We start from the raw sequence: 27,185 nt of genomic DNA, 5'->3' as shown, positions 1-27,185 counted from the left end.
TGATAGAATAAAGAACACTATCAGAAATATAAACATCGTCACAACATCTTCCTCCTTTCATACAACCCACAACTTAAATGACTTCATGCAGCAACTTAAACATAATTAGAGCAAAAAAAATACAAAAATATACAGAGAAACAAGCAAAGTCATATTTGGTAATAAATATGCAGTAAGGTGAATACACAGATGAAATAAGAAGCATCTAACTGCAAAACCTTGCTGGTTTCTTTATCACCTTTTTCACTCTGCTATGATATTGAAGATTTTCCAGAATTTCTGGCGAAGCAACTCCCTTGAGATCTTGCTCCTAATTTTCATCTTCACCACTGTGCTCAAATTCAGCCATTCATTACTCCTTACTCTAACAGCACATTCATTTACTGTTTCAACTTTAACTGGTTCTCTGAACTTTGACCAGCCTTTTGACATATGTGATGGTTCCTTAATATGTACCCAATCCCCAACTTGGAACCTCTCCTCAGGATGGATCTTATCTCCATATACATCAACCCCATGTTTAAAATCAAACCACTGATTCATTTGTATCTGTGCAGCTTCAACATTGGGACGGATTTTTATAATCAGGGTTGTTCCATGCGATGAAAAAGCTTGCCATTTTTCAACCATGATGGGCACATTTCATATGTTGGCCGCCTACCCCATATGGTTTCAAACTGTTTTTTACCCGTTATCCCATTGGGACTCGTGTGATGAGAACAACATGTCCAGAACCTTATGTACATCTACTTTGTTCTTAACTGCATAATGCACATACTTAACCAATGTACAATTCATTTTCTCCACTAAACCATTCACTTGGGGATGATATAAAGTAACTCTTTTGTGTGTGATACTGCACTTTTTGGGTAATTTTGATTTATTTCAAAACAAATTGGACTCCATTATCGGACTCCAACTCATTAGGGAAACCTTCTGTAAGAAAAATCTTGTTGAAAAATGTTATAACAGCCTTGGTGTTTGGTTCATCAACAAATTCAACTTCTCACCATTTGCTATAATAATAATCAACCACCACCAGTGCCTACTACAGTATTTACACTTCTAGCAAAATAATCTCTTACAAGAAATTATATATACATAATTGCATTGAAGATCGTTTTCCGACAAATCACAATTCATAAATATAACTTGTTGCTGATCATCTGTGAAAATTACAACCCCTTTCGATGGGTTACTTTGTACTGAAGGGTCCAGTGAAATGGGTGGCCACTTTTGACCACAGTCTCTCAACAGGATGAAGAGGTGGTGTTGCTGTTTTTAGAGATCTATCACTGTTTGAGCAAATTACATACTCTCTGACAACTTGGACAATGTCTACTTCCATACTGGGTTACCATTATACAGAGCATACTTTCCTCTTGATGACGGTCTGCTCCAGATGACCCTCATGCCCTGCGTGTATGATTATGGCTCTCAGTGAGGAAGGAGGCATGAACGTATCACCCTTCATGATTATGTTATTTTTTTCAAGGATTAACTCATCCACAACGTTAATATAATGTTGTAGCCTAAGCTGCAAAGATTTTTCTTTTGGCTATCCTTCCATAACATCAAGCGTCAATTCCTCATCCTTCTCTAAGCATTTAACCCAATCATCTTCATCAAAAGCACCTTTGTTGCACACATAACAGCGGCAGTGAGACACTCTTCATCATCATCCTCCTCCTATATACTATACAATTCCATTGATGAAGGTAACCTTGACAGATAATCTGCCCTGGAATGTGTTGGATGTCAAAATTATATTGCCGTAGTTTTGAACTGAATTTAGCAATTTGTGTGTGATCCTTGACACCACCCCTCTCAAAAGTCTAACAAATGGTGTGTGATCTGTTAAGAACACAAATTTGCTTCTCTGTACAAAACACTTGAACAGTTCATGTGCCCAAAAGTATGCTATCAACTCTTTTTGATTACCGAAAACATCTTTTTATTATCTTGCAAAGCTCTAGATGCAAAACCCCTGCTGTCGCCACCTCATTGCTCATTTGAGACAAAGTTGCCCCTAATCCACAATTGCTAGGGTCAACTGTAATTAAGCATTGACAAGTGTGTGTCATATAGTGCCAAGATCTTAGCAGACCCAATTTCTTCTTTCAAAGTGACAAAATGTGTTTGGCACCTCTCTTCCCAGCTAAATTCTTTGTTGTTTTTTTTTTTTTAACAAAGCTCTCACGCTTTCTGTCTTACTGGAAAAAGCTTTAATATATTTTTCATAAAATTTGCAAACTCCCAAAAAGGATGAGACCTGTTCTTTGTTTTCCAGAATGGGAGCATTTTTGATCACATCTACCAAACCCGAAAGTTGTTCCACACCTTCGGAAATCCCATTACCCAGATGTTCTATGGCTTGGCAAATTCAGGTTTCTTCAAGTTTGCAACAATACCAGCCTGTTCAAGTTTAATTAAAACTAATTGCATTGTTTCATCATGCTCTTAGATGTTCCTAACAGCTATAAGAATATCTTCCTGAAATGTGACCACCATTTTGATCCCTTTCAAAATTGATTCCCTGGTGCGTTGGAAAACTGAAGCAGTGTATGCCAGGCTAAACGGCATCCTTTTGAACTGAAATGTGCCTACAGGAGAAATGAAAGCTGTAAGATGTCTGCATGATTGTTCTAGTTCAACCTGGTGCTATACAGGCGGCAAGTCAATTTTACTGAAAATGGATGCTCCTGCAAAGCTTGTCAAAATGTTATCAATACATGGCCAAGGATAAAATCCACCTATTACTGTGTTTAAACTTCTCAAGTTCATGCAGACCCTCGAATCCCCATTTTGTTTTCTAGCAATGAGGAACAGAGATAGCCCTGGTGAAGATTCTATAGGTTCAATAAATCTTTCACTACACATTTTCTCCAGCGTGTGTGTCAAATACTCTCTAATGCTGAAAGGTAGATTTCTCAGCTTATGTTTAATAGGCATTGCACCCTCCTGAACCTTTATCTGGTGTTTAATCTTCCCTAGTTTGCCATTTAAAACTCTGTGAAATTTTGCAGTCCATACATTGTTAACAACCGTGTCTGAGATGGCATTCGTATGTCTTCCCTCACCAACGATACTTGTACTTTATTTCCTCGTCTCAGACTAATACCAAATAAACCTTGATTTTACCATTCTAAGATATTAAACAGTTTACTGGCAACACAGACTTTGCCAAAAATTGCCTTTCCTTTGAACTGCAATAAACTCTCAAAGTATCCTAATAAATCAGTCTTCTTCCCTTTGTATGACATTGTTGCTCTGCTTTCAGTGTAAGAGACTCATCTTCATGTCTTATCACCAACACCAGATCCTCTCCATCATGTCCCATTTCTAAATTTGAATTTCTCTTTACTCTTATTCTTTCATCATTTTCCCCTTTCTCCTCTTTTCTCATCTGCTTTGTTTCCTTTACTTTCTTCTGCTTATTTTATTTCCACCTATCTTTATTTCTCCTTTTTTTTGTAAATATTTTTTGTTCGCTTTTAAATCAGACAAAACAGATCGCAGTGGGGAGTTGCAGGCAGGCAGCATGTTAAGCAATATTGCAACCAGGAGCATAGTGTCTAGTAAATCAATAATATAAAGCTGCACAGTGGAGCTCTAGGGGAGGGTCCCCAAAAGGCCGAACCCATTCACAGAAGCAATGCATGAGACCATCATTCCATCCCAGCAGTTAGGGGCCACAATCATCCATCTCCCCATTCATACCCACCTGAATTCTCAGCCAGTCACACCCTCGCACTCGAAACTACTCAAGCAGAGTCCCCTAAAGTTGGGACTGTTCTCTGTGTCACAGCAGCCAGAGAGAGAACCCCGAAGTGCTCTTGTTCTCCAGAATTCACCCGTCAGGTTCCAACCTGGGGCAAGCCAGTAGCACAGCATCCCAAGTGGGCATAATAGACACTTTCCGTATTCCCCTAGACTGTTCCTTTTGAATCACCTCCCTCTTACACTCCGCTCATTTTACAAGTTCCAATCCCCATCTATACACAACAAAGTTGGGAGCCAACATCCAACTCATTGTCAGTTGCCTGCAGGCGAGAACCAATGCCAGGTCGGTAAATGTACCCGCCACCTTCCGAGTCACACCACACATGTACAGGCCCAGCAGACATACTTCGGGGTCGAAGTCCCAATCAGTAGCTTTGCAAACCACCTGAAGGACAGGGGTTCAGTAGAGGAGCAGTATCGGGCAGGACCACACCATGTGGAAGAAATCTGCATCATCTGCACAGAATCAAGGACAGTTTGATGCTGTGTCTGGAACATGGTATAAATTCATTGGGGGAGAAGTATGCCCTGTGTAGATAGTAGAACTGAATAAGCTTGAAGCGAAAATTCCTCGACAACTTGGGGGTGAGCTCTAGTGCCCTCTTCCAAACGGACTTGGACAAAGGCATCCCCAAGTTCTCCTCAGGCACCAATGGTCCTCAAACATCAGGTCCAATTGCGAACCCTTCAGTGTGGCCCTGTAGAGCAACGTGGGTGCCCTCATCTGACCTGCGATGAGAAAGAAGTGACGCAGCTTTGGCTTTTCCTCAACTCCACAGCCCCTCCAGTTCCTTGTCCTACACACAAGAGCTCCATATAACAAAAAATGCCCAACTGGGAGGCCGTGTGTCTCCTCAAGCTCCAGTAAGGGGCAAACCTCACCCCACACAAATAAATCACCCAGTACAGTAATCCCTGGCACTGTCCTCCTGCGGAGCTCCAACCATACCTCCGGTTGCTCCCAGCACCTGCCAGCCAACACTGGGAGCTTGCACAAATAAGGAAATTGAATGCATGTCCTCTGAAGTGTCCTAGCCCAAACAAACCGCCCCATTCCAATCAATACATTCATATTCCACATCAAGGAGGTGGGCGCAGGTTTTATCAAAACGCTAATCAATAGATCTTTGTTGGGGGAAAAGCCACACTCACAAGGTCCATTCCATTCCACAGTGTAGACCTCCAGCGAGCCACATCTGCAGAAATGCTGCCAAATTGTAAAGCTCAAAATCGAGCATGGCTTGTCTGCTATCTGTCACCGGCCGACACAGTTTCTGGAGTGCCATGCAGCACTGGTAAATGCCCCAGTATCAATTCAGTAGGATACTGCCCAGTTCCCTCTCTGGTGCCCCGCTCCACTGCACATGCCTTTGATATCACCTTGCCAGTGCGAACCCTAGCAAGTGGGCTAGTGTATAGAAGTTTCATCCATTTGACGAAGGGCAACCCAAATCACCATGCCATTCAACGTGGCATATAAAAACTTCCAGCGGAGCGAGTCAAATGCCTTCTGGTTCTCCTCGGGGATGACTAATCCTTTTGGCAGCAGTTGCTCTTGCTGGTCCAAAGCCAAAAGCAACTGACAAATGTTGGACAGGTGCTATTCGTAGGAATGAAACCTTTGTTTTTGGTCAGGGTGGAACAGGGAGCACATGTGGGGCATTAGGCCAGTCACCAGGACTTTGCTCAGAATCCTGTAGTATATATTGAGCATTGAGAGGGGGTGATACGAATCAAGAAGTGGGCCCTTATCCTTCTTAGGCAGGAACACAATAGTGACCTCATGCAAGGAGAGAGGGAGCACTCCCTGTTTCCGAGAGTCATTAAAGAGGGCCAAAAGCCACGTTACAAGGTCTGCCATGTAGGAAATTCCTCCATTTTGCCCTGGTCACCCCCAAACTTTTTGGACAGGTACTGGTGGTTACTGACTCTTGGCTGTGCCCTGGGTACTGCTTACCAGTCCCAGGGCCAGTGCTGTGTGTAAAGTGGATATGCAAATTAGGCTAATAATAATTTGCAAAGTTAACCTACCTATAAGTCCCTAGTATGTGGTAGGGCATGGAGGTTTAGGGAACCCAGCATAGGTAGTGCCCCCATAGGTGCACTGCTGAGGTGCCCAGTGCCATTTTAAAGGCAGGCCTGCCTTGCTGGCTGCTTTTAAATTAAAGTTACATGAAAATTCGACTTTGGAATTAAAAGTAGTTCCAAAGTCTTAAACTACCTTATTTGTACATATAAGTCACCCCTAAGATGTGCCCTTTGTGCCCCTAGGGCTGGGTGCCCTGTAACTATAAGCAGGGACCTTATAAAAATAGTTTTATACGCCCTGGTGAGGTAAAACAGCCAAATTAGTTTTTCCCTCATTGTAGAGAATGGCCTCCATAGGCTAGAATGGGGAGACTTAATTTTAATTTCAAAAAGTCCCCTTAAGTAACAGATACCAAGAGTTTGGTATCAAATTAATTGTTATAATACATCCCATAATTTCCAGTTGTTGGATTTAATATAACTTGTTCAGGTAAAGAGTTTTAAACTTTACCTGAAAAGTTGCCAACTTCAGCCCTGCAGTGTTTTTGCTGCTGTGCTCTGATTGACCAGCCTCTTGCAGCCTGGTCAGGCTGCATTGATGAGGTGTGAAGTGACCTGGCTTCACACAAAGAGATGTGCCTGTGGGAGGAGATCTCCCCTCAGCAGATGGTGAGGCAGGAAGGGGTAGGGCTGCCAAACTGGTCTTCAAAGGCAAAGAAGGACATTTGGAACAACCCAACAACACCTCCACATCCTGCAACCCCAAACAATTAGGTGACCCCTTGATTAGATTAGGAGACGGCAGGAGAGGGGTGTGGTTAAGTTTTTTAGCCACGCCAGTGTGTGGGCTGAGCCAGATGTAACCTCCAAAAATCACTTTCAGCCATGATGGATTTTTGAGGGATGTTGCTACCTGGGATTGATTTTTGCCACACTTCCCAGGAAGTGGTCACCACAGGGAGAAGGACCCTGCCCCTGACTGGAGAACCAGGACCCCCCTGTTTTTCACCCAGGAGCAGGGATAAAACTGGCAGACCTGCACCCACACCTCAGATCCCCATCAGATTCCAACAAGGAAGAACTACAGGAGAAGAAGGACTGCCCTGCTGGACCCCTAGCCTGCACCTAGACCCTGCACTCTGAGAACTGCACCAGCTGCACACTTGGGCTTCACCACAAGAATGATATTGTCTGGCTTCAACTGGTTCAAGGAGGGACCCCCTGTTTGCTACAGGTGAAAAATTGCTAACCAGAGTCCCCTGCACCAACTCCTGAAGAACCCAACCAGCTGACCACTGTCCAGTGGCCAAAAAGGAATTTGCGCCAGGTGCATTCTGGGAGTTGTAGTCCACACCCCCAAGGATCATCTCAGAGCTTCTGGAACCTTGGGGTGAGCTGTGGACCCCAAAAGAACCTTAAAGGAACACCTGGAAGAAGATCCAGAAGTTTGGAGAACTTTTGAAAAAAAGCTCCATAGAAGGACCAACCCGCTGCGGCAACTCCAGCCGGCTTGCCTCAAACGCGACCCGGCCTGACTTGCAGGTTCGTCCCGGTGAAGAAAATCTCCAAAAAAGAGACTAAGTCCGAACGTAGGAAGTTGACCGGGTCCTCTCAGCCAGGGTATCTGAGGAGGGCTCCAAGGACGTCGGCTCAAGATCCAGGTTGCCCCGGTCGAAGGATTTTCACCTCGAAAAAACGACTAAGTCTGATGGTAAAAATCTCCACCGAGGGCTCCCCCGACGCGTATCCGAGGAAGAGTTCCAGGAGGTCGGACTGGACTGGCAGGTTCGTCTCGCTGAAGAAAATCTTCAGAAAAACAAGTCAGAAAGTAAACTTTTGACCGAGGCCTCTCGCGGGCTGTAGCCCCGGTCGAGGTGCAACCTGATGACCAGATTGACACTTTTTGTTTCTAGGTGCTAGAAAACAATAATTCTTTAAAAATTCATATCTCCGGTTCCCCTTATCCGATTTTATTCGTTTTTGTGTCATTTTAAAGATAAAAAATATAATCTATTTTTATAAATTGGTTTTGGATTTTTAAACTGTTTCCTGTGTTTTATTTAATTACTGTTTTGTGGTATTTGAATGCTTTATACTCTGTCTCCTAAGTTAAGCCTTGTCGCTCGTTGGCAAGCTACCAAGGGTTGAGCTGGGTTTAATTTACTGAGACCTTAGTGGCCTATTGCTAAGTGTAGGTACCTACTTGCCCTTACCAATAACCCATTTTCCAACATGCGGCATATGCAGCGTAGAACTCTTTGGGCGGGCCATCTAACCCAGGAACCTGCCTCCTTGCCATCTCCCTAATTGCACTCCGCGCTTCCTGCTCTGTAATATCTGCACCCATGATCTGCTACTGCAGAGTTGAGGGTTACTGGGGAGGAATCTGCATTATAGTTCAACACATCTTCCTCACTACCCCCAGTCCCTTGCAAGGTACAGATCTCTATAATAATGGAGAAACGCTGCATTGATCCTCCCCCCCTCAGTGAAGATATACTGTCTCAAAACATGCTACACCTGGAGGATAGTAGGCCCCCGATACTCTGCAAGAGCCACACAAGCATTCTGCCCAATTTGTCTCCCTCCATGTGAGCACTGGCCACATTGGCTCTATAATCAAATTGCTTCAGACTGTTAACCAGGGTCAACAGTTTCTTTTTCTCATCTTAAGTGCGCTCTCTACCCTCCGGGGTCCTCGCCAGGTTGCGGAGAAGATCATCTAGCTGCACTTCCTGCTGTTGGATATCAAAGTGCAACACTGTGCGCACTTCTACTCTGCTAGAGGCGCAGGGTGAATTACTATTTTCATGAATTACCATTTACATGGCTTCCCATTCCTCCCCCACCGACGAGGCAGAGCCTGCACTGCACAGCCAATATTGAGCAACCTCTAGCATCATGAGGTCCAATCGCTAAGTGGGGACATTTGGCCTATATGCAGACCACTGGAAAGAGCACAAAATAGGGGAGTGATTGTAATATGTTCTCGCCAAATATCTGCATTGAGCTCCTTACTATACAGTGTCTTGCAGCTATAGATTCTATCTATCCGGACCTTCAATTTATGTAATCGAGAACGATAGGAAAACACCCGGGCTCCAGATTCTGCACCCTACAGGAATCCCACTGTGTAGTCATGATGCAGGCAGCTTCCGCTAACATACCCACAGGCGTGGCGTGCAAAGGTGGGTGCAATCTATCTAAGCTCAGGTCCACTACACAATCAGTCACCCCCCACGGTCCTCAGATAGGGGATCATCAATGGGAGGACGTGGGGGCTAAACTAGCCTGAAAGCCAGACTGGTCCTCATTCAGTGCATCCACATAGGGCAACATTTCTACCATCAAAGCGTACGAGCATCTATACATACTGGTCATCGGGGTCAATTACTGCTCTCTTTAAGTGAAAGGGCACCCGGGCCTAATCCAAATGAGGGGCTCCCGAGAAAAAAAGCAGAGTAGTGGCATAGAACTGTCCTCTCCATCCCAAATGAAGGGACCGTCCTGCAGGCTCAGTATTGTGAGTTTCCTGCTAGAACACAATGTGCACCCCCCCGCTTCAAGTAAAGCAACACATTGTAATATTTAGAAATGGTAGAGAGGCCTGCATGTTTCATGTGATCTATTTAACATGGACGGTCATTTAGGGCCACATGTACAAAGCTTGTTTCTTGTCACAAACTGCCCGATTCGCAGAAAGGGTTTGCGAGTCCCAATTAGGAAGTGGCATTCCCTTCCTAATTGTGAGTTGCAGTGCAATGTATGATTGTTTTGTGACTGTGAATCCATTCACAAAACAATCGCAGTTAGCACCAATTTCAAATTGGGACTAACCCATTCGCAAATGGAAAGGGGTCCCCATGGGACTCCTTCTCCTTTGTGAATGCATTTGAAAATTATTTTTCAGAGCATGTAGTGATCCCACGGACCACTGCCTGCTCTGAAAAAATAAAACTTGTAATTTTATTTTTGAAATGCATCACGTTTTCCTTTAAGGGAAACAGGCTGCATTTTAAAAAAATACTGCTTTATTTAAAAGCAGTCACAGACATGGTGGTCTGCTGTCCCTAGCAGACCACCATCCCTGTGAGTGCAGCCATTCCCAATGTTGTCACAAATTGCGACCTACCTCTTGAATATTAATGAGGTAGGTCACTTGCAACGCAGTTGGGAATTGCAAACAGTGTGAGGTACACTGTTGCACAGATGGTTTTGCAACTCGCAATTTGCAGCTGGCAAATGAGTCGCAAATTGCGGGTCACAAAACTCTGGGTCATACATCTGGCCCTACAACCATACTAGGAAAGAACCCACAAGCCTTCCCACCCTCTCTAGTCAGTTTGATCCACCCACATCACTCATAGCATTGAACAGCCGTGCACCCCTCCACCAAAAAAGAAACCAATACAAAAGAACAAAAAACAGAACTGAACAACAAATCTCCAACACCCCCCAAGGACTGTGACATAAAAACATCCAGTTCAAATAACAAAGAACACAGGGCCCAAGAAGGAGCCAACTAAATCCCAAAAGGGAGAGACATATTCTGTGGGGTAGAGTCACCAGCCAAAGAAGGAGAAAGGGGTAACAGAAAGGCAGTCCAGTACAATGGGACACACCACACAAGCCCCCCTCCCCACTCGCCCAGCTCCTACCCAGCCCAAACAAGTCATAAATGGGAAACAGAAGAAAACAACAATATTATAAAGGTAGGAGCTGCCACATCACCTCCGCAGTATCAAGACTACAATAGTATCTATAGCTGTGGCCATCCAGTTAGTCATCATCAGCAGTGCCTGGGGTGACCCCCTGCAGTATGTTCTCCAAACCCAGCACAACGGATTCCTCTGAATTGGAAGTACAACTGTGAGGAGCCGGGATTTGTTTGTTCCAGGGAGCCCTCATCAGTTCTGAGAAGGCAGCTGTCTCTACTGCCCAGGTAGCCACCTGCGACATAGTGGCACCATATGCCCCCCTATGCCGGGATTGACACCGCTTTGGCCATGGCGACTCCTGCCACCCCAACAGCTCCCATTTCATAGTACTCTTGTTTTTTAACTTGAGTGCTGCTGCAGGTCACAGGAACAAGAGCAGGCAATCATCACCACCCAGCAGTGGCTCTATGGCAGTGTAAGCCACTTGTGGCATCCAAGCAACAGTCAAGGAGGACCCCAGGCAACTGCAGTACTGTCTACCAACCAAGAGTCCAAGTTTTTAGAGGGCATTAGCAGGCCTATCACCAATACCACCTGGCCCGCACTGTGTAATGGAGGGTGCAAAAGGCCATAAAAGAAAGAGCTACAAACCGTATGGTGATCATTCCAAGCAGTCTACTCGACCAATACTGCAGGCACCATCAGGGCGTGAAACAGCAAGGCTAAAGTTAACCCAGACCTCCGATGACATGCACTTGGGAGGCCAACCCAGTCAGTCCAGGGGCAGGACCTGAAGACACAGCAGCATTGCCCATTTTCAAGCTGACTGAAAGCAGAGGTCTGCTCTCTGGGTGGGGGGGGATGAAGGAGGGCTGTGGGGTCGCAGTGATTCCACTCCTCCAGAGTCACTTCAGCTGCCCCTCCACAGCTGGGATCAAAGCTGCAGGCTTGGTCCACTGCGTTATCTCCAGTCATTCATGAAGGACTATGGTGCAGTAAAAATAGCCCTGCCTGGTGTGTAGCTACTCATGAATACTTCCTCAAGAGAACTGCTTTTTTGAACAGTGTCCTACTCAGGCCTGACTATACCAGCGAGGCCTCCATCTTATCTATAGCGGGCTGTTTGCCCAATCCTGTTGCATTGTTGCTTAGAGCGGCGGGCGGGACCCCAGTAATGCTAGTGTCCCCTCCAGGGGTTGAGGGGGGGGGCTCCAGAAGTGGGACACAGTACTGTTGCGGCTAGGCTGTGTCGGGCAGCTGCACCATCCTCATCAGCAGTGTGGGGCCTTCATCTTGTGTCGTGCTGGTAGCTGCCTGTGGTCTCCAGCCGCTGTTCTCCGGCTCCACCCTGTTGTCCGAAGGGCACCCAAGGGCTCCGTCGGGACAGCGAATGTCAGGAGGCATATCTGAGAGGAGTGGGCACCATGAATGTGTTCAGGTCATGGCGGTTAGCTCCGCTCCCCTTTATCTCTCTTTTTCATGTTCCTTCCAGAAACTTCATGTTTGCTTCTTCATTTCCATTTTATCACTCCTCAAATCTTCATCATTTTACTCACCCTCGTTTTTACATACTTTGCCCTTTTCTTTATATCTTCTTTCTTACACCTTCCCTCTGTCTCTTCTCTGTAGCCTCTTTTCTCCTTACCAGTTATCTTGTAACTCTCTAACCTTTTCTTTTTTCCCAATTTCTCCTCCACTTTCGCCAGTGTCAATCTCTTTTCTGATCAGTCTCCAGTAATTCATATCTTGCCGTATTTCTCCCTTCACTTGACCTTGGTCATTTCACTATTTAACTATGTCATTTTCCTCCCTTTAATAACTTTACTTCCTCGTCACCACCTTCTTTTTGTCTCCTGCCCCTTCTTCCCTCTCATCTTTCATTTTTTCACCTCTTCCTCTCCTGATGCCCCTCCTTCTCCTTCTACTCTACCTCTTTCTTTCTTTCAAAAGGAATATGAGACATGCCTCTGGAACATTGCTTTGATTAACACCTATATGGTTTGTGAGAGTTTGGTAAATTTTAAGGAATCACTTAAGGATCCTGGCTGTTTACTGGGCAAATACCGCTTCCATGTTGGAAATATGGAGCTTGTTTAAATCTGTCAGAAGTCTTTATTTAATTCAACTGTCACAGTAGTTGATGATAAGCCCTTGCCTTATTTATGAAAGGGATTGATCCCTTGATGATGTGAAAATGTATAAAGTTTTTTTATGTTTTCTTGACACTTGTGCCACTTTGGTAATCATGCTCTGCTGCATATGATGAACACCTATTTACTATGGATCTCTAGTTGTAGTCACAGATAACATGATATAATATTTGTGGTTTCAGGTGTTCTCATTGACCATACCAGAGGATCAGGAATTACGATCTGTTATGGGCAGGTAGGGTAAAATTATTTTTATACATATATGTAAAATTCTCTTTGTCATAACCTTTTCCTTGTCGGATACCAGATGACCTTTAATGATCTCTTGTGTTAAGTTGGTGCATGTGTGCTTACTTTGCTAAACGGTTGCCTCCCATGCAATTTAGTGAGCATCTATAGACGAATGACTATACACGTGTAGTTTGTCATTTACACAGTGGAGAAATTTCAGGTGTATGATGTCAAAATGCTGCAATGAAGTGCTACAGCACAGTCAGGGAGGCCCATGGATATACGTGTATGCAACTGGAAGTACAGGTTACGGTGGAGATAAGTGAGCAACTAAGTAGGAGAAATACCGAGTTACAAATGGATCTCTGTTCCCCGTACTAGGAAAAAACCAAATCAACCTTGGTTCTCTCAAGCCCTCAAGCTTTTACAGAGGAAATACCGGCAGAAGGAGCGCTGCTGGAAACTCAGCCCTCGAGAAGCCGAGAGGGTGGAGCTAAAGCTCGCACTAAACATTTACAAAGAAGCCTGTCGGGCTGCCAAATCGGACTATTTTACACGTAAAATTAGCGAAGCAGCCAACTCTTCTAGAGAGTTATTTAGAACCGTTAATGATCTTACCACTCCCTTAGGCACTCCCAAAGTAGAAAATTCCCAAGACTTCTGCAATAAAGTAGCTAAATTATTTGAATGTAAAGTCCTTGACATCTACTCCAGCTTTAGGTTGGACAAGGAACAAGCCAACCCTTTCCCCTGGTTAATTACACATCTGCACCCTGTGGTGACAATAAACGGGTTGCCAGACAAGCCACTCTTACTCTCAAGGTTTAAGATGCCCTCTCAAGAGGTTTTGTGTAAACTGCTCTTGGAAGTTAAATCAGGTTCCCCCATGGATCCCTGCCCCTCTGCTATCCTCCAATTAGTACCAGAGCTAGCGGTTTCTATGCTGGCCCCGATTTTTCAGGAAGTTCTTGCAACTGGCTTGTATCCTAGGGCATTGAAAGAAACAAATATTATTCCGCTAAAAAAGAAGGCAGCTGGTAAACCTGATGACCTGACGAACTTACGCCCAATAGCCCTTCTCCCCTATGCGGCCAAAATCTTGGAAAAACATCTTAATAAAGAATTGGTTGATTTCCTGTCTGCCTCTAAGGGCTTAGACAGCTCGCAACATGGCTTTCGGAAATCTCACAGCACTGAATCAGCTCTCATTGCATCATCTGACACCATACGCAGATTGGTGGATAAGGGGCAGGGGGTCTTTCTGGTGCTATTGGACCTGTCGGCAGCTTTTGACACCATTGCTCCCCACATCCTGCTAGACCGTCTTTATCAGGTAGGTATTAGAGACCAGGCTCTTAAGCTGATTGAATCTTTTTTATCGGACAGGTGGGCCACAGTTAGTAGTGGTGACTTTAGATCCCCTGCCTACCTCTTGCCGTGTGGGGTCCCTCAGGGCTCTTCTCTAAGCCCGACGCTATTTAACGTGTACGTGGCACCGCTGGCAGAGCTGGTTCGCTCTTTCGGCTTTATTCCTACTTCATACGCAGACGATACTCAAATTATCATCCCTATTAATAAAGATCTGGAAGAAGTGGCCATCCGCTTCAACGCCTGTATGACAGCAGTGAATCACTGGATGAAGACCAACTGGTTGAAACTCAATTGTGAAAAAACTGAGATTTTGTGCTTTGGAATTGGAAGGGAACATTGGTCTTCTAGCTGGTGGCCTGAAGAATGTGGGACGCTTCCTGTTCCACGGTCTACCTCAAGAAATTTAGGATTAGTGTTCGATGAGCAATTGTCATTCAAACCTCAGGTCGATCTGATAATCAAGACCTGTATGTGGACTATGAAGAAATAAAAAAAAAAATTTCCTTTTATTCCACAAATTTGCAGAACTACCGTCATTTTGGCTTTAGTCATTTCCAGATTGGATTATGGAAATGGGCTTTTGCTCAATCTGGATAAAGAATCTTTGAACAAGTTACAGTTGATGCAGAACACTGCTGCCAGGCTTTTATTAAAATTGCCTCGCGGGGCCTCTGCTAAGAGGTGCCTTAAAGATCTACACTGGCTTCCGGTAATCCAGCGGCTCTCTTTTAAGGCTCTCTGCATCACCCATAAGGCTGTTCATGGGATTGGGCCTAAGGCTTTAACCACCAAGCTGCAATGGTACAGGCCTAATCGGCTGTTGCGCTCGGCCGGTGCCTATCGAATTCAAACATCCCGCACTAAGAAAGTAAAGTGGGGAGACAGAGCATTTACTATTGCGGCTGCTAATATCTGGAACTCTTTACCATTGGACATAAGGCAAGAACATAACTATCTAAGATTTAGGAAACTGGTCAAGACTTGGCTTTTTCCGCAATAAGTCTGGGAGTCTCCTTGTTAAGTCAACTCGCCTCACCCAGTTAGCGCTTCGATGCCCTTGGGCCGGAATGCGCTTTATAAATACCCAATACATACATACATACATACAAATGGCCATGTAGAATATGGCCTAATGTAAGAGTGAACATGAGTTCAAAGTATTTGAAAGAGTTCCTTGTTCTTTTTTCCTGTTGTTATTAAACATTTGGTTAAAATTAGACAGTAATAGGAATATTAAAGCCTATTTTGTAGTATTAGTCTAAAAGCATGTACAGCGATCAGTCTTCCTATCCTTAGTGATCGGCATTACCCCTAAGTTTTGAACCTGTGCAAACAAATAGTTCAGCATAGCACCTCAAACAGTATCACATTTCTTAGCTGCTGGATTAATGTATAGGTTCATTTAATTCTCGATTTTTTTTTTGCACTAGATTTGAATTTGTGAGGGTTTTTTTTGTTATTATAAATAAAGCCCAAAGCCAACCACCTCCCTTTATGAAGGCCTCTCTTCTAAATCTTTTTTTTTATAAAGAATTTTTTATTGGTTTTGCAATAGAGTAAGGTAATACAAAACAAACAAAACAATTATATACATAAATAACAAGGCGCCAATGGGCACCAAACAGTGGTCAAATCCAATGCCCCAGACAACACCCTGAATGAATAGATTGTACACGTCAATGTCGGTGTGTCCCGTAAGTGCCTCATTTCCCTCCAGAGGAGTTGGAGGAATGTGTATGGATTCTTCCTCTCATTGTGTCGGTCTGCGGCATAGGGGGTTAAGTTGTTGTGCCCTCCCACTTCCCCCAGATCTTGTTATATTTATTCGGGCACCCTCTAGCCTCATATACAAGTTTTTCACATTGGGCACACCAATCCATCCCCCCCCTCCATTTGGTCAGGGCCGGTGCCTTAGTGGCTTTCCAGTCCGCCACGATATCTCTTTTGGCCACTAGGCATGCCACCCCTAGTAAGGTTCGTTGTGCTTTGCGTAATCCCGAATCTCCCATAACCCCTAATAGGGATGTCAATGGTGTCAGCTCCATGTCCACTTGCAGGGTCAACGAGATCTCTCGCGAGATCATCTTCCAATAAGTATTAATAATCGAGCATGACCACACCATGTGGAAAAAATCAGCGTCTGGTCTCATACATCGGGGACAGTCAGCTGTAGGTCGGAGCCCCGCCCTGTGCATTTTGGAGGGTGTAAGGTAGGCAGTATGGAGATAATAAGTCTGTATTAGTCGGAGACGTGTCGCCATGGTCAGGGCGTGGGGAGCTGCCAATGCCTCAGTCCAGTCCTCCTCTTCCACAGGGCCCACCCATCCCTCCCTTTTCCGACGAAGTTCCTCTAGGGAACAGGCAGTGGTAGTGATTAATGTGCGATATATCTGGGAAACGCCTCCCCTACCCAGATTCCCCATCAGAGCCCTCCTTTCCATAGGGCTGCTTTCGGGTATGCTGTCCCCTGTTTGGACCTGCATCAGTAGGGCATGTTGTACTTGAAGATACTTGTGGAATTGTGTCTTATTTAGTGCAAAGGTTTCTTGGAGATCCTCGAAGGAACGCATATGTGTGCCCTCCCATACATCACCCAGTGTAGAGATACCTATATTATCCCATTTCTGGAATCCCTCAAGACCCGCCACCTCTCCCAAGCATGTCCCGTGCCACAGTGGGGTCTGCTGAGTAGGGCGCCCCCACCATCTTGAAATCTTTTGAGCCGTCCGCCATCCCTGCAGCACCAACCCTATCACCCCTGGAGTCCCACGTGTGATCGGGCCGCCGTACAGGGCGTCGAAGATCTTGGGGTAGCTCAGTGTCTGGAGTTCCAGTCGGTACACCGGGTCTGTCCATCCCCCCCAACCAGTCGTTGATCACAAGTAGTTGCATCGCCAGGTGGTAGTAAAGGACATTAGACATTCCCAGGCCCCCTTCGTAGACGTCTCTCTGGCAGGTTTTAAGCGCTAAGCGGGGACGGGTGCCACTCCACAGAAATTGACGTGCTAGCGAGTCCATTTCTCTAAACCATTTCATGGGGATAGGGTTTGGATAATTTTGAAAGAGGTAGAGAAGCCTGGGAAGGACCATCATCTTATAGAGTGCGATTCTTCCAAGCAAGTTAAGGGGGAGGTCCTTCCACCTTTGAAGATCGTCCTTAATTCTTCTGGTTAAAGGCGTGACGTTGAGCTCCCATGTTAATTCAGGGAGCGTTGCGACATGCACCCCCAGGTATTTAAAGCTATTCCTCCGCACTGGTGTGCTTTGTTGCCAATCTATACAGTCTCTAGATTGATGGAGCGGAACCAACAGGGATTTTTTGGGGTTTAGGGCGAGACCCGATGCCTCCGAGAAGATGTCTAGAATTTGCATGATACGGGGGCCGCTCCTGGCCGGGTTAGCTATGTATAGTAGGACATCATCCGTGTATAGTGCCACACGGTCTTCTGGACACACGGGCCAAGAAAAGCCCTCCAACAGAGGGTCCTCTCGAAATAACTTCGCCAGGGGTTCTATTATTAATGCAAAGAGTAAGGGGGATAGCGGGCATCCTTGTCGGGTGCCACGACCAATCGGGAACACACCCGAGACCGTTTACTTGGACCTGAGCCGTTGGATTAGAGTAGAGTAGTCCCACAAGGCCTCGGAACTTGGGTCCAAGTCCGTTTTTTTTAATACTTGTTCAAGATAGGACCAATCCACTGTGTCAAAGGCCTTCTCAAAATCAAGTAAGAGCAGCGCCAGGGGGGTGTGTGACAGGATTTTATGGTGTGCTAAGGCGAGATGCAGTTGCCTAATGCAGTGCCTGGTGCTCCGCGTAGGCATGAAGCCGCATTGGTCAGGGTGCACAAAGGCGGGCATTGCCTCTTTTAATCTAGTGGCGAGGATTAAAGCTAACACCTTGATCTCAGTGTTGAGGAGGGAGATAGGTCGGTAAGACGAGCGGTTTGGCGATGGGGGTTGGGTCTTCGGGATTACTACTATTGTAGCTAGGTCAATCCCTGAAGGGAAGTGACCTTTCTGCTCAGCTTCTTTATACATCTCAAGTAAGTGCGGGCCAAAATGTCACTACATTTCCTATACAATTCCGCAGGAAACCCATCTGGTCCTGGTGTCTTGCCTGAAGCCAGACTGGCGATCGCATTCGTTACTTCTGTGATATCAAGTGCCTCGTCTAGCCTATCCTTGGTCGCCTGAGAAACTCTGGCGAGTGTTATGTCATTCAAGAGGGGGGATGCTTTTTCAACAGTAGGCCGGGGGTGCTCTGCATACAGGTGTGCATAATAGGAAGCAAAACTCTGTGCAATCTCGATGGGTGTCTTAAGAAGGGTGCCTGTATCATCTCTTATTTTGGGAATGATTCTGTTAACTAAGGGCCGGGTGGCCAACCAGTGTAAGAGCTTCCCATTTTTATCCCCCCAGCCATATATTCGGGCGGACGATGCCCTCCACATATGCTTCGCTGACTCAAGTGCTAAGTGTTTGATTTCTTCTCGGACCCTGGTGAGCTGCCTCAATGCGGAGGCTTCCGATAAGGCCATTTGTTGGCGTTCCAATTTTAACGCTTCAGCTTCTAACTCGGACACTCGTGAGTCACGGGTGCGCTCACGTGCGCGTAGGAGGCACTTAGCATGTCCTCTTAAAGTAGCCTTGTAGGCAGCCCATAGTGTGCCTGACGACTGGACCGTTCCCACGTTCAGTTCAAAGTACTGCGTGAGACGATCCCTAATCTCGAGGGTATAATCATCATCCTGTAACAGCCATGCATTCAGGCGCCATACCGGGCGTCTAGTGAGATCTACTCCACCCAGCCGGACTCGCACCGGTGCGTGGTCCGACACCCCTCGGGGCAGTATCTCTGCCCCCGTGACACCGGTGAAGTCCATGGCCGGCATAAATACTAGGTCAATTCTAGAGTGTGTCCGGTGGGCAGCAGACGTGTGCGTATATTGACGCTCCATAGGGTGCCAGGTTCTCCATACTTCACATAGGCCTAGGTTATCAGCCCAGCCCTTGAGGCCTGCGGCTCGGGTGGACCTGCCCGCAGTGACATCCCCTGACACATCTAATCTGGGGTCTAGAACCACGTTGAAGTCCCCTCCTACTATTGTGATTCCTTGGGGGAGTCCCGCTACCACCTGCCGAAGTGAAGGTAGAAAGGCATCAAATCCCGCTGGGGGGGCATACACGCACACAAGATTCAGTGTCGCGCCTCGGAGTAACCCCGAGACTACTACACATCTGCCTTGCGGATCGGATCTCGTAGATGTAACCACCATGGGTAGTGAGCGGTGGAGCAGGATAGCTACCCCCCTGAATCCCCTAGAGAAGCCTGAATGGTAGACCCTATCAAATCCTCCTCGAACCAGCATAGGGCATTTAGTTCCCAGAAGGTGGGTTTCCTGCAGTAAGGCCACCAAGGGGGAATATCTACGGAGAGTGTTAATTACTGCAGATCTTTTGATCTTATCTAGCAGCCCGTTCACATTCCATGAGATGATTTGTGTCAATGGGGACCAAGCGTGAGCTGCATAGGAGTCTTATAGTGTCGGGTGTCAGTCAGTGGACAAAGGAATGACCAGTTAAAACTTAACAGTGCAATACTCAAAATATATCTATCTAACCCTAACTTAACCTTCTTCCCCCAGAACCGCCCCCCTCCCCATACTCCCACCCAGGAAGCATCTGTCGCCCTAACAATTAACCAGAACAAAACAGCCAAAGGGGCTGCCATAGGAGTGGAGTGGTGGACCCCTCCATTAGGTCGGATCATTTACAACTGTTCACAAAAAGTCAAGCCATACTTTACAAGTCTTAGGGAGAGCCCATGTCCCGGATGCAGCCCAACACGGATTTCCTCGAGATGGACCGGGCTCTCCGGCCCCTCCCACGCGTCCCGTTCGGAGCTCCGTGTAGCATGTCAGCCAAGCGCCGGGGATTGACTCAGGCGGTCATCGTCTCTGGTCTGCATCTGGATCCGCCTCTCTGGAGACTCAACGGGCAACCCTCCTTTCTGTGAGCCAGCCTCTCCCACCGTCTCTCCACCCATGGGAGCATCCGAGTTTCTTCCTCTTCCTCTCCGAGATCTAGTGCGTTTACGGCCCCTTCCAAGGCCCCCCAGTGGGGGGGGATCCGCCCGGGAGGGCTCCCCCCTCCGTGCCGCGGGCCCTTTTCGAGCCCCAATGCCCTCCTCAGTTAGCCAGTCCCATGCCTCTTCCGGGGAATCAAAGAAGTACGCCTTGTCCGCCATAATGACTTTAAGTCTCGCAGGAAAGAGGAGCATGTATGAAAGTTGCATAGCCCTAAGTTTTTGTTTAACTTGCTCATATGAGCGGCGACGGGCCTGGACCTCCCGGGTGTAGTCCGGGAATACTAAGATTTTGTGATTTTCCCACTGAAGATTTTCGGAGCGCCTTGCCTCTTTGAGGATATTGTCACGGTCTCTAAAGTTGAGGATTCGGGCAATCATCGGGCGTTTTGGACCACCTGGAGGGGGGCGCGGGGCAAGGGCCCTGTGAGCACGCTCCACTGCAAACCAGGGTGAAAGAGTTTGGCCTGGCATCCAAGTTTTTATCCACTGCTCCAAGAATTCTGTGGCTTTATCTTCCTCAGAGCCTTCCGGGAATCCTACAAAACGTAGGATGTTTCGTCTCGATCGGTTTTCTGCATCTTCCGCCCGGCGGTGTAGTTCGGATGTTCGAGTTTGTAACTGGGCCACCTTGGTCCTAAGGTCAGCCAGTTCGTCCTCGTTGTGGGAGACTCGGCCCTCCACTTCAGTGATACGATTCACCGCGTTTCTGAGGTCCTGCCTGATGAGGCCCATGTCCTCACGCACTTCCCCGATTTTAGTCTCCACAGCTGCTTGCGATGACTGAATTGCCAGGAGGATGGCATTCACTCCGTCTGATGCTGGGCCCCCCGCGGCTGTCTCTCCATCTCCTCTAGGGCCTGTTGATGTTGTAAATTGATCAATCTTTTGTTGAGAGGGTGGGGGATGTTTACTCGCTCTATCCTTCCCCATTTTGTCTCGGCGGGGATGAGGTGTCTTATTCGAATTATGCAGCCCTTCCGTCCAAATTCAACACCCTAGGCGCACCCACAGGGAAGGTCCCAGAGGAGGACCATCAGTAGGGTCTCATCCGGTCGCGTCGGCGATAGATGTCGCAGTCCCTTCCCCGGGACTCGGTGGCCACCGGTCAGCCACGTGTTGCTGGTCTGCCAAGTGGCTGGTTTCTCCCCGTTCCAGGTCCAGTCAGACGACTTTGAGAAGTCGCGAAGCGCTTTGATCCTCTGGAGGCTTCAACACATCTTTAGTAGGTTCCCATCACCGGGGTCTGTTGGCGTGCGTTATCAGTGTTATGGCCGTGGGATGGGAACAGGTCTCCGGGGAGTCTCTTCAAAATTGAAGATTGGGGATCGCGCGGGCACAGCCCTGTCGCCCAAATCTGCGGCGCCCTTTTGGGCTCCTATTGCATTGTTTATTTGGGGGAAGGGCCCGGGTCTCTCTTCTCCCTTCCTCCTCTCTCTCTCTTTCTTCCAGGAGGGGGCAGCTTCGTTCTTGGGCGGCCGGACCCGGGGGCCAAGGGCCACTCCCCTCACCCCAGTCGTCCGGGATCAGCGGACAGGAGTGCAGTCGCACCGCTCAACTGCGCCCTACCCGGCTCAAGCGAGGTAGCCCCCACCGTTCGGCTCACCTCTTCGGCGCCAGCATTGTTATGTTCATTTCGCCGGGGCGGGGTACACCGAGCCAGTCTCGTCGCCACTTCTCCTGCGGGGGCTCCAGATTACAGGGCCAAGTCCGGGCGCCCCCTGTATCACGCGCGGTTCGCTCGCCCGCAGCGGTCTTCTTAGCAGGCAGGCCCCTGTCCCGGGGCCCGGCCGCGCCTGTCCGAATCAGGCGGGGGAGCCCCCGTCCCAGGGCTCACCCTCTCCGGGCTTCTCCTCTGTCCCCCGAGCCCGGCGCCACGGAGCCCGAGTCTCCGAGGACCAACGAAGCTGGCCGCATCGCTCCTCTACCCGCGGGGGCCCCAGGTCACAGCCCGCTCCAGGCACTTCACGCGCCGCACACGGCACTCGCATCGGAGGCGGCCCCGTCAGCGGGCGGGCCCCGATCCCTGGGATCGCCGAGACGCCGCCAGCCCGGCCGCCATCTTTGGGAACCTATCGATCCGGTCGCGGCCAGCGTTCACGGCTCGGGCTGCGTCGACACCGGTACCGGAGGTATCTCTGAGGTCCGGGAGCTCGCGGGAACGGCTAGGGCAGCATAGTAGATGACGGAGGGGTCCAGAGCACTCTCAGAGTGCGACCGCCATCTTGACGCCCGAAGCCACGCCCCCCCTCTCTTCTAAATCTTATGGTGATGGTAAACTGATTTAATCTAGGATTTTGCTGTTCCTTTATGAAGGTGATCCCAAACTCCCAATTGCCATACTGTTTCTGAAGATTGAGTGTTCACGATCTGGTCCTCAATTGTTAGTCCCCTCCCACTGGGCCTGTTTTCTATGTGATTGTCGCCACGTATGATCTGGCCCATTCCTCCCCCCCCCCAAGTCGGTCTTGTCTCCTGCATCCTAGACAGCCTGCTGTATCTATCCCTTACCTTACTCATACATGCATGCTCCCCTGGTTTTGACGGGAACTCTAATTTTGTCAAGAAAAATATGGTGTTGGCTTCCTCCCAATAAAATGATCTCTATTTGAGTGCAAGTTAAAGAAAGTGAAGTTATAGTTCCACAAGTATTTTCTTTCTCCCTCGCAAATTAATCCAAGTGTTGCCTTTTGTGTTTGCTTACCTGCCTTTACCCGTGACATAAGCTTGCTTAAAGTGGTAGCAGAGCATCAAACTGCTATGTCCACTTCCCATGACTCCATTCAGACTGCTGTGACTAAGTCTCGCCGCAACTCTCCAAATATGTTTTTTTTTATTTGGTAGCCATAAAATGAATCACCATAAAACATTAATTCCGTCCATATTACCACAGGTATAATGGGTTATTAGATGCTTACTACACAGCCTAGTTCCCCATCGATATTTACTTTTGCTGGCCTCCTGATCCCACCTATCCATAGTCTGCCATCATAGTAATGTAATGAGTTCTCTTCTTCAGTGGTTATTATACTTTGAACTGGATTGCCATTCAAGGCTCACGAGTTCAAGCATTTGCACTCCCTGCTCTGCCCTTTAAACTTCACATTGTTTTTGTTAGTCTTTCATTATTCCAGTTTGTTCAAGAAGGCAATCCCGATTTGTCAGCCTACCTCCCATTTTGTGACTCGTACTTGCTGTTTAGCCCCTGTGGCTTTGCAGCGTGGTACTTGGACCCCCAGGTCTTGTAATCCAATGTTCAGCAAGCCTGACCATCAATTATTTGTCTTTTCATCTTGCTCAGACAATATTTGAGGAGCAGCAAGCATCTCTGGCCTAGAATAGCTGGTCACAAGGAAGCATGGTGTGCTGTGGCCTCTCAGTTTTCATCCTTTGCTCCTTGTTGGGCCTTGGTATGTTTGGATGGGCTCATTTAGGTACAGGGTAATATGGGTTAGGGAAATGATGCAAACAGACCAAATTGTTGGTATTCTTTGTTCAAGCGTTTTGGGATGGAGATTGTGAGTATGTTTCTACTGTTTTTCTACCACCTTTTTTTGCCTTTGACCCAAACTACATAGTGGCATTCTCAGGTAGCATTGTTCAAGTCCTTGATCGCCAATCTGATACGTGGTCGAGGATGGGCAGGTAAAGATGTTATGAAGGGGCAGGGTGGTGTTGATGATCGATAAACTTCAGCATGGGTGGCCTGGTTGGGTACCGATTGTAATAAGGATCTGGGCTTCATGCCGGCTGATCGAGCAAAGGGCGAGGTGGTCTGTGATATGTGTCTGCTGTATACTTGTCCTTATTGGTCTTGCATGTGTAGGGTAATTGTGTCTAATAAGGGGTTTAAGCATCCACTTTATTTGAGGAAAGATAGTGACTTCAACCAAGGCAAGAATATGGAGGTAGACAACTGCAACGGCAACTAGGTGGACTCCTGCTCAAGTACAGGGCGATAGTGGATGAGGGATTCAGAAATTCCAGTAAAGGAAATTATGTTCATGTGCTCGTTAAGGTTAAAGTAATTTGAGATCTCAGTCAGATATCCCTGCATCTTGTGGGACACAGGTTGGCAGAACATTTAAACACATGGGACCACTGCCTGCTCTAAAAAAATATTTTCGCTGCCATTCACAAAGAGGAAGGGGTCCCCTGGGGACCCCTTCCTGTTTGTGAATGGATTAGCACCAGTTTGAAATTGGTGCTAACTGCGATTGTTTTGCGACCGCATTTGCAGTCACAAAACAATCATACATACCATTTGGGTTCGGTATTAGGAATAGATGCCCTTCACACCCCCCTTCCTAATACCGAATCGCAAAACCAAAATGCGGTTCGGTAAAAAGTTACTGAATTCCAGTTTGGGCTTTGTACATGCCAAAAAGCATTTTTCAAGTCACAAACGGGCCAATTCTGCGAATCGGCCCCTTTGCGACTTGAAAAATGCTTCTTACATTTGGCCCTAAGTTCTGAAACGGGGGTGCTTACTGGCATTCCTATTACTGTTCATTTTATAAGCATCTGAATTGGGAACACTGATAAATAGTGAAAGGAACTGCCCACCCTGACTTGTCTCTGCCCTTGTGCCCATTTACCAATAAGTAGATTATTGGATGATAACAAAGTCGTCCTCTAACAAGCAATAAGAACTTGGGGTGAATAGAACTTAGTAAACTACTAGAGAATGGCCCTAAAACCAAAGTAACAGTGTCTGGGCATCCAAAAAGAGAATCTAGTAGTATCTTTGACTTGTGTACAGAAAAACTGCATGTGAAGTTGACAAGTTCCACGGCCACTCCTAACCTTGAGGTTTCAAAAACTACATGTTTTCCCTCCCTGAATTGGTTTGATAGCCCATCCAGAAAGGTATACTCAGTAGTTGAGTCGTGGGCAGTCATTGCTTGCTCTTCTTGCTCCAATTGCAAAGCCATGAGTATGCTACAATTTAGCCTGATTATCAATGGAGGTTGCACAGCGTGTCGAACTCTGGGCCAATTTTCAATTTTCTGCTACATAGTCTTCAAAGTGCTGATCTGGGAGGGATTAGATCAACACTATACTTATAGCAATAACTGGTGTCTTCTCTTTCTAGAATAGTAGCTTGATTTCTATGATATATTGCAACATCATCCTTCATATATACAGCTAAAAAAAGTTTCAATCACAACAGTACATTGCCTTTTGAGGCTAACGTAATGGAAATACTGAGAATGAAGCATTTGGAATATATATATATCAGAAAGAGACATATCAGGTAGGTATCCTGGAAAGTTATTTCAGAAAGATCATCTCTCCGTTTGTGAGGGAACAATGAAATACAATTAATTAATATTCAGTTTCCTCTTTGCCATTAAAGATATAGACTGTGGTTTCAGACAAGAATAATTTGTGTAGAATTACGCACCAGCACATGCAAAGGATGATTCTAATTCATCTTTTAACTTGTGACAACTTATTTGCACTTTTTGTGGAATTTGAAGTTTTACAACTGTTTGTGAATTGGTTTTGATTTTTTAACATAGTGAGATGGCTTTGATTAACTTTCAGTAGAAAGATGCACTTTGATGTTATGGTGAGCCTTTTCAGAGAGTGTATTTGCGAGAAGGGTTTGGATTAGAACTGTCTGTACACTGATATGTAGGGGGAAGTTCTTCACTTTCTCACAGAAAATTGTGTGGTCTTCTGATTCTTTGAGGATGGGAGGGCATTGGGCAATCTCTGCAGAGAAAGCTGGAAATGTTTGTTTCCAGCCAAAAGTCAGTTATCTAGGTCTACAGTGTGCCAGGAGGTTTCAAAGAACTGTGTACCCTTACTAGGCAGTGCCAACAGATGTGACATCTAAAATATTGTAAAGCCTACTTTTGAGTCATCTTGAGAGTTATAGCACCGTATGTTAGTAGTGTGCTGAGCAATGAGACCTAACATTTCCGAACTGGCTATGTGGAGGTTTTATTCTGATTCACTGTCCTCCTTCCTAGTCATTCTGCTTTGAGCCTTTTAGAGTTTCCAAAATATCTACTTTAAGAATCCTGTGAAACTAATGAAATGGGTGAATAGAACGAATTCTAATGAATGAAACTGACCTGTGTGACTGATGATGCTGCTTTTTTCAATCTGCCTTAGTTCTCCATGGCATTGTTTAAGTGTCATATGAGAAACTGGTTTCTAAACAAGGGGACAGCAGTGGACAGGCTTTTTCAAAGTTAAGTAACCCAGTACCCTATAAGTAAAAAAAGGAAGCTTACAGTGAGGAATCCTAGGCTACCCCATTGTAGTATAGATGTGGCTTAGAACGACAGGCTTCTGCCAGAGAAAATGAATGTGCATGTTGTCTTTAAGCAGCCTAAAAATAGCAGAAACTCAAGAAGTTAAGCAGTGGGAGACAGGGCTCAGTCCTCATGAAGATGGATACATTCAGGTAGGGCTCTGATGCAGTCAGCTCCTCCTGCTTCTTGCATGAGTGGGGGTGACTCAAAAACTCAGCAAGTGGTGTGGAATGGTGATGGAGACATCATTCACTTGGTGAAGCACTAAGGTTCAGCATCAACATTGGTACAGGCTGATCCACCAACTGATAGCATAAGCATTGTATCCTCAGGGTGACCTGACTTTCTGGACATACCATAGAGTAGCCAGAGCACAATGGGGAGTAAGGGTCCAAATGCAGTCCCACCGAGTGAGGCACTGCTGCTGTAGGAACACCTACATGCAAGACCTCCGGGCTGTGAGATACACAGTGTGTAGTGCAGTTGAAAGCGAAATTATATTGCAGGGATCAAGTACACCATTTTCTTCCACTATCAGAGCCACATATTACAGCTGAGAGGCTTTTTTGACTATTCATGATAGTGACTGAGGCCTTTATATGGTAAC

General features: G+C 46.6%; 1 protein-coding gene across 1 annotated transcript in view; it reads left to right on the top strand.

The window, feature by feature from the left end:
* Positions 1 to 27,185, top strand: part of LOC138284012 (uncharacterized) — a 367,741-nt gene that overhangs the window by 142,046 nt on the left and 198,510 nt on the right. The window contains exon 4 of the mRNA XM_069222348.1: positions 12,802 to 12,854. Coding sequence (XP_069078449.1) covers positions 12,802 to 12,854 — 53 coding nt within the window. The remainder of the gene's footprint in view (positions 1 to 12,801; positions 12,855 to 27,185) is intronic.

Source organism: Pleurodeles waltl, chromosome 3_1 (assembly GCF_031143425.1).
Source record: "Pleurodeles waltl isolate 20211129_DDA chromosome 3_1, aPleWal1.hap1.20221129, whole genome shotgun sequence".
In the NCBI taxonomy this organism is placed as follows: Eukaryota; Metazoa; Chordata; class Amphibia; order Caudata; family Salamandridae; genus Pleurodeles; species Pleurodeles waltl.
The sequence above is the reverse complement of the archived record's forward strand: the minus strand, read 5'-3'. Positions and strand labels throughout refer to the sequence as shown.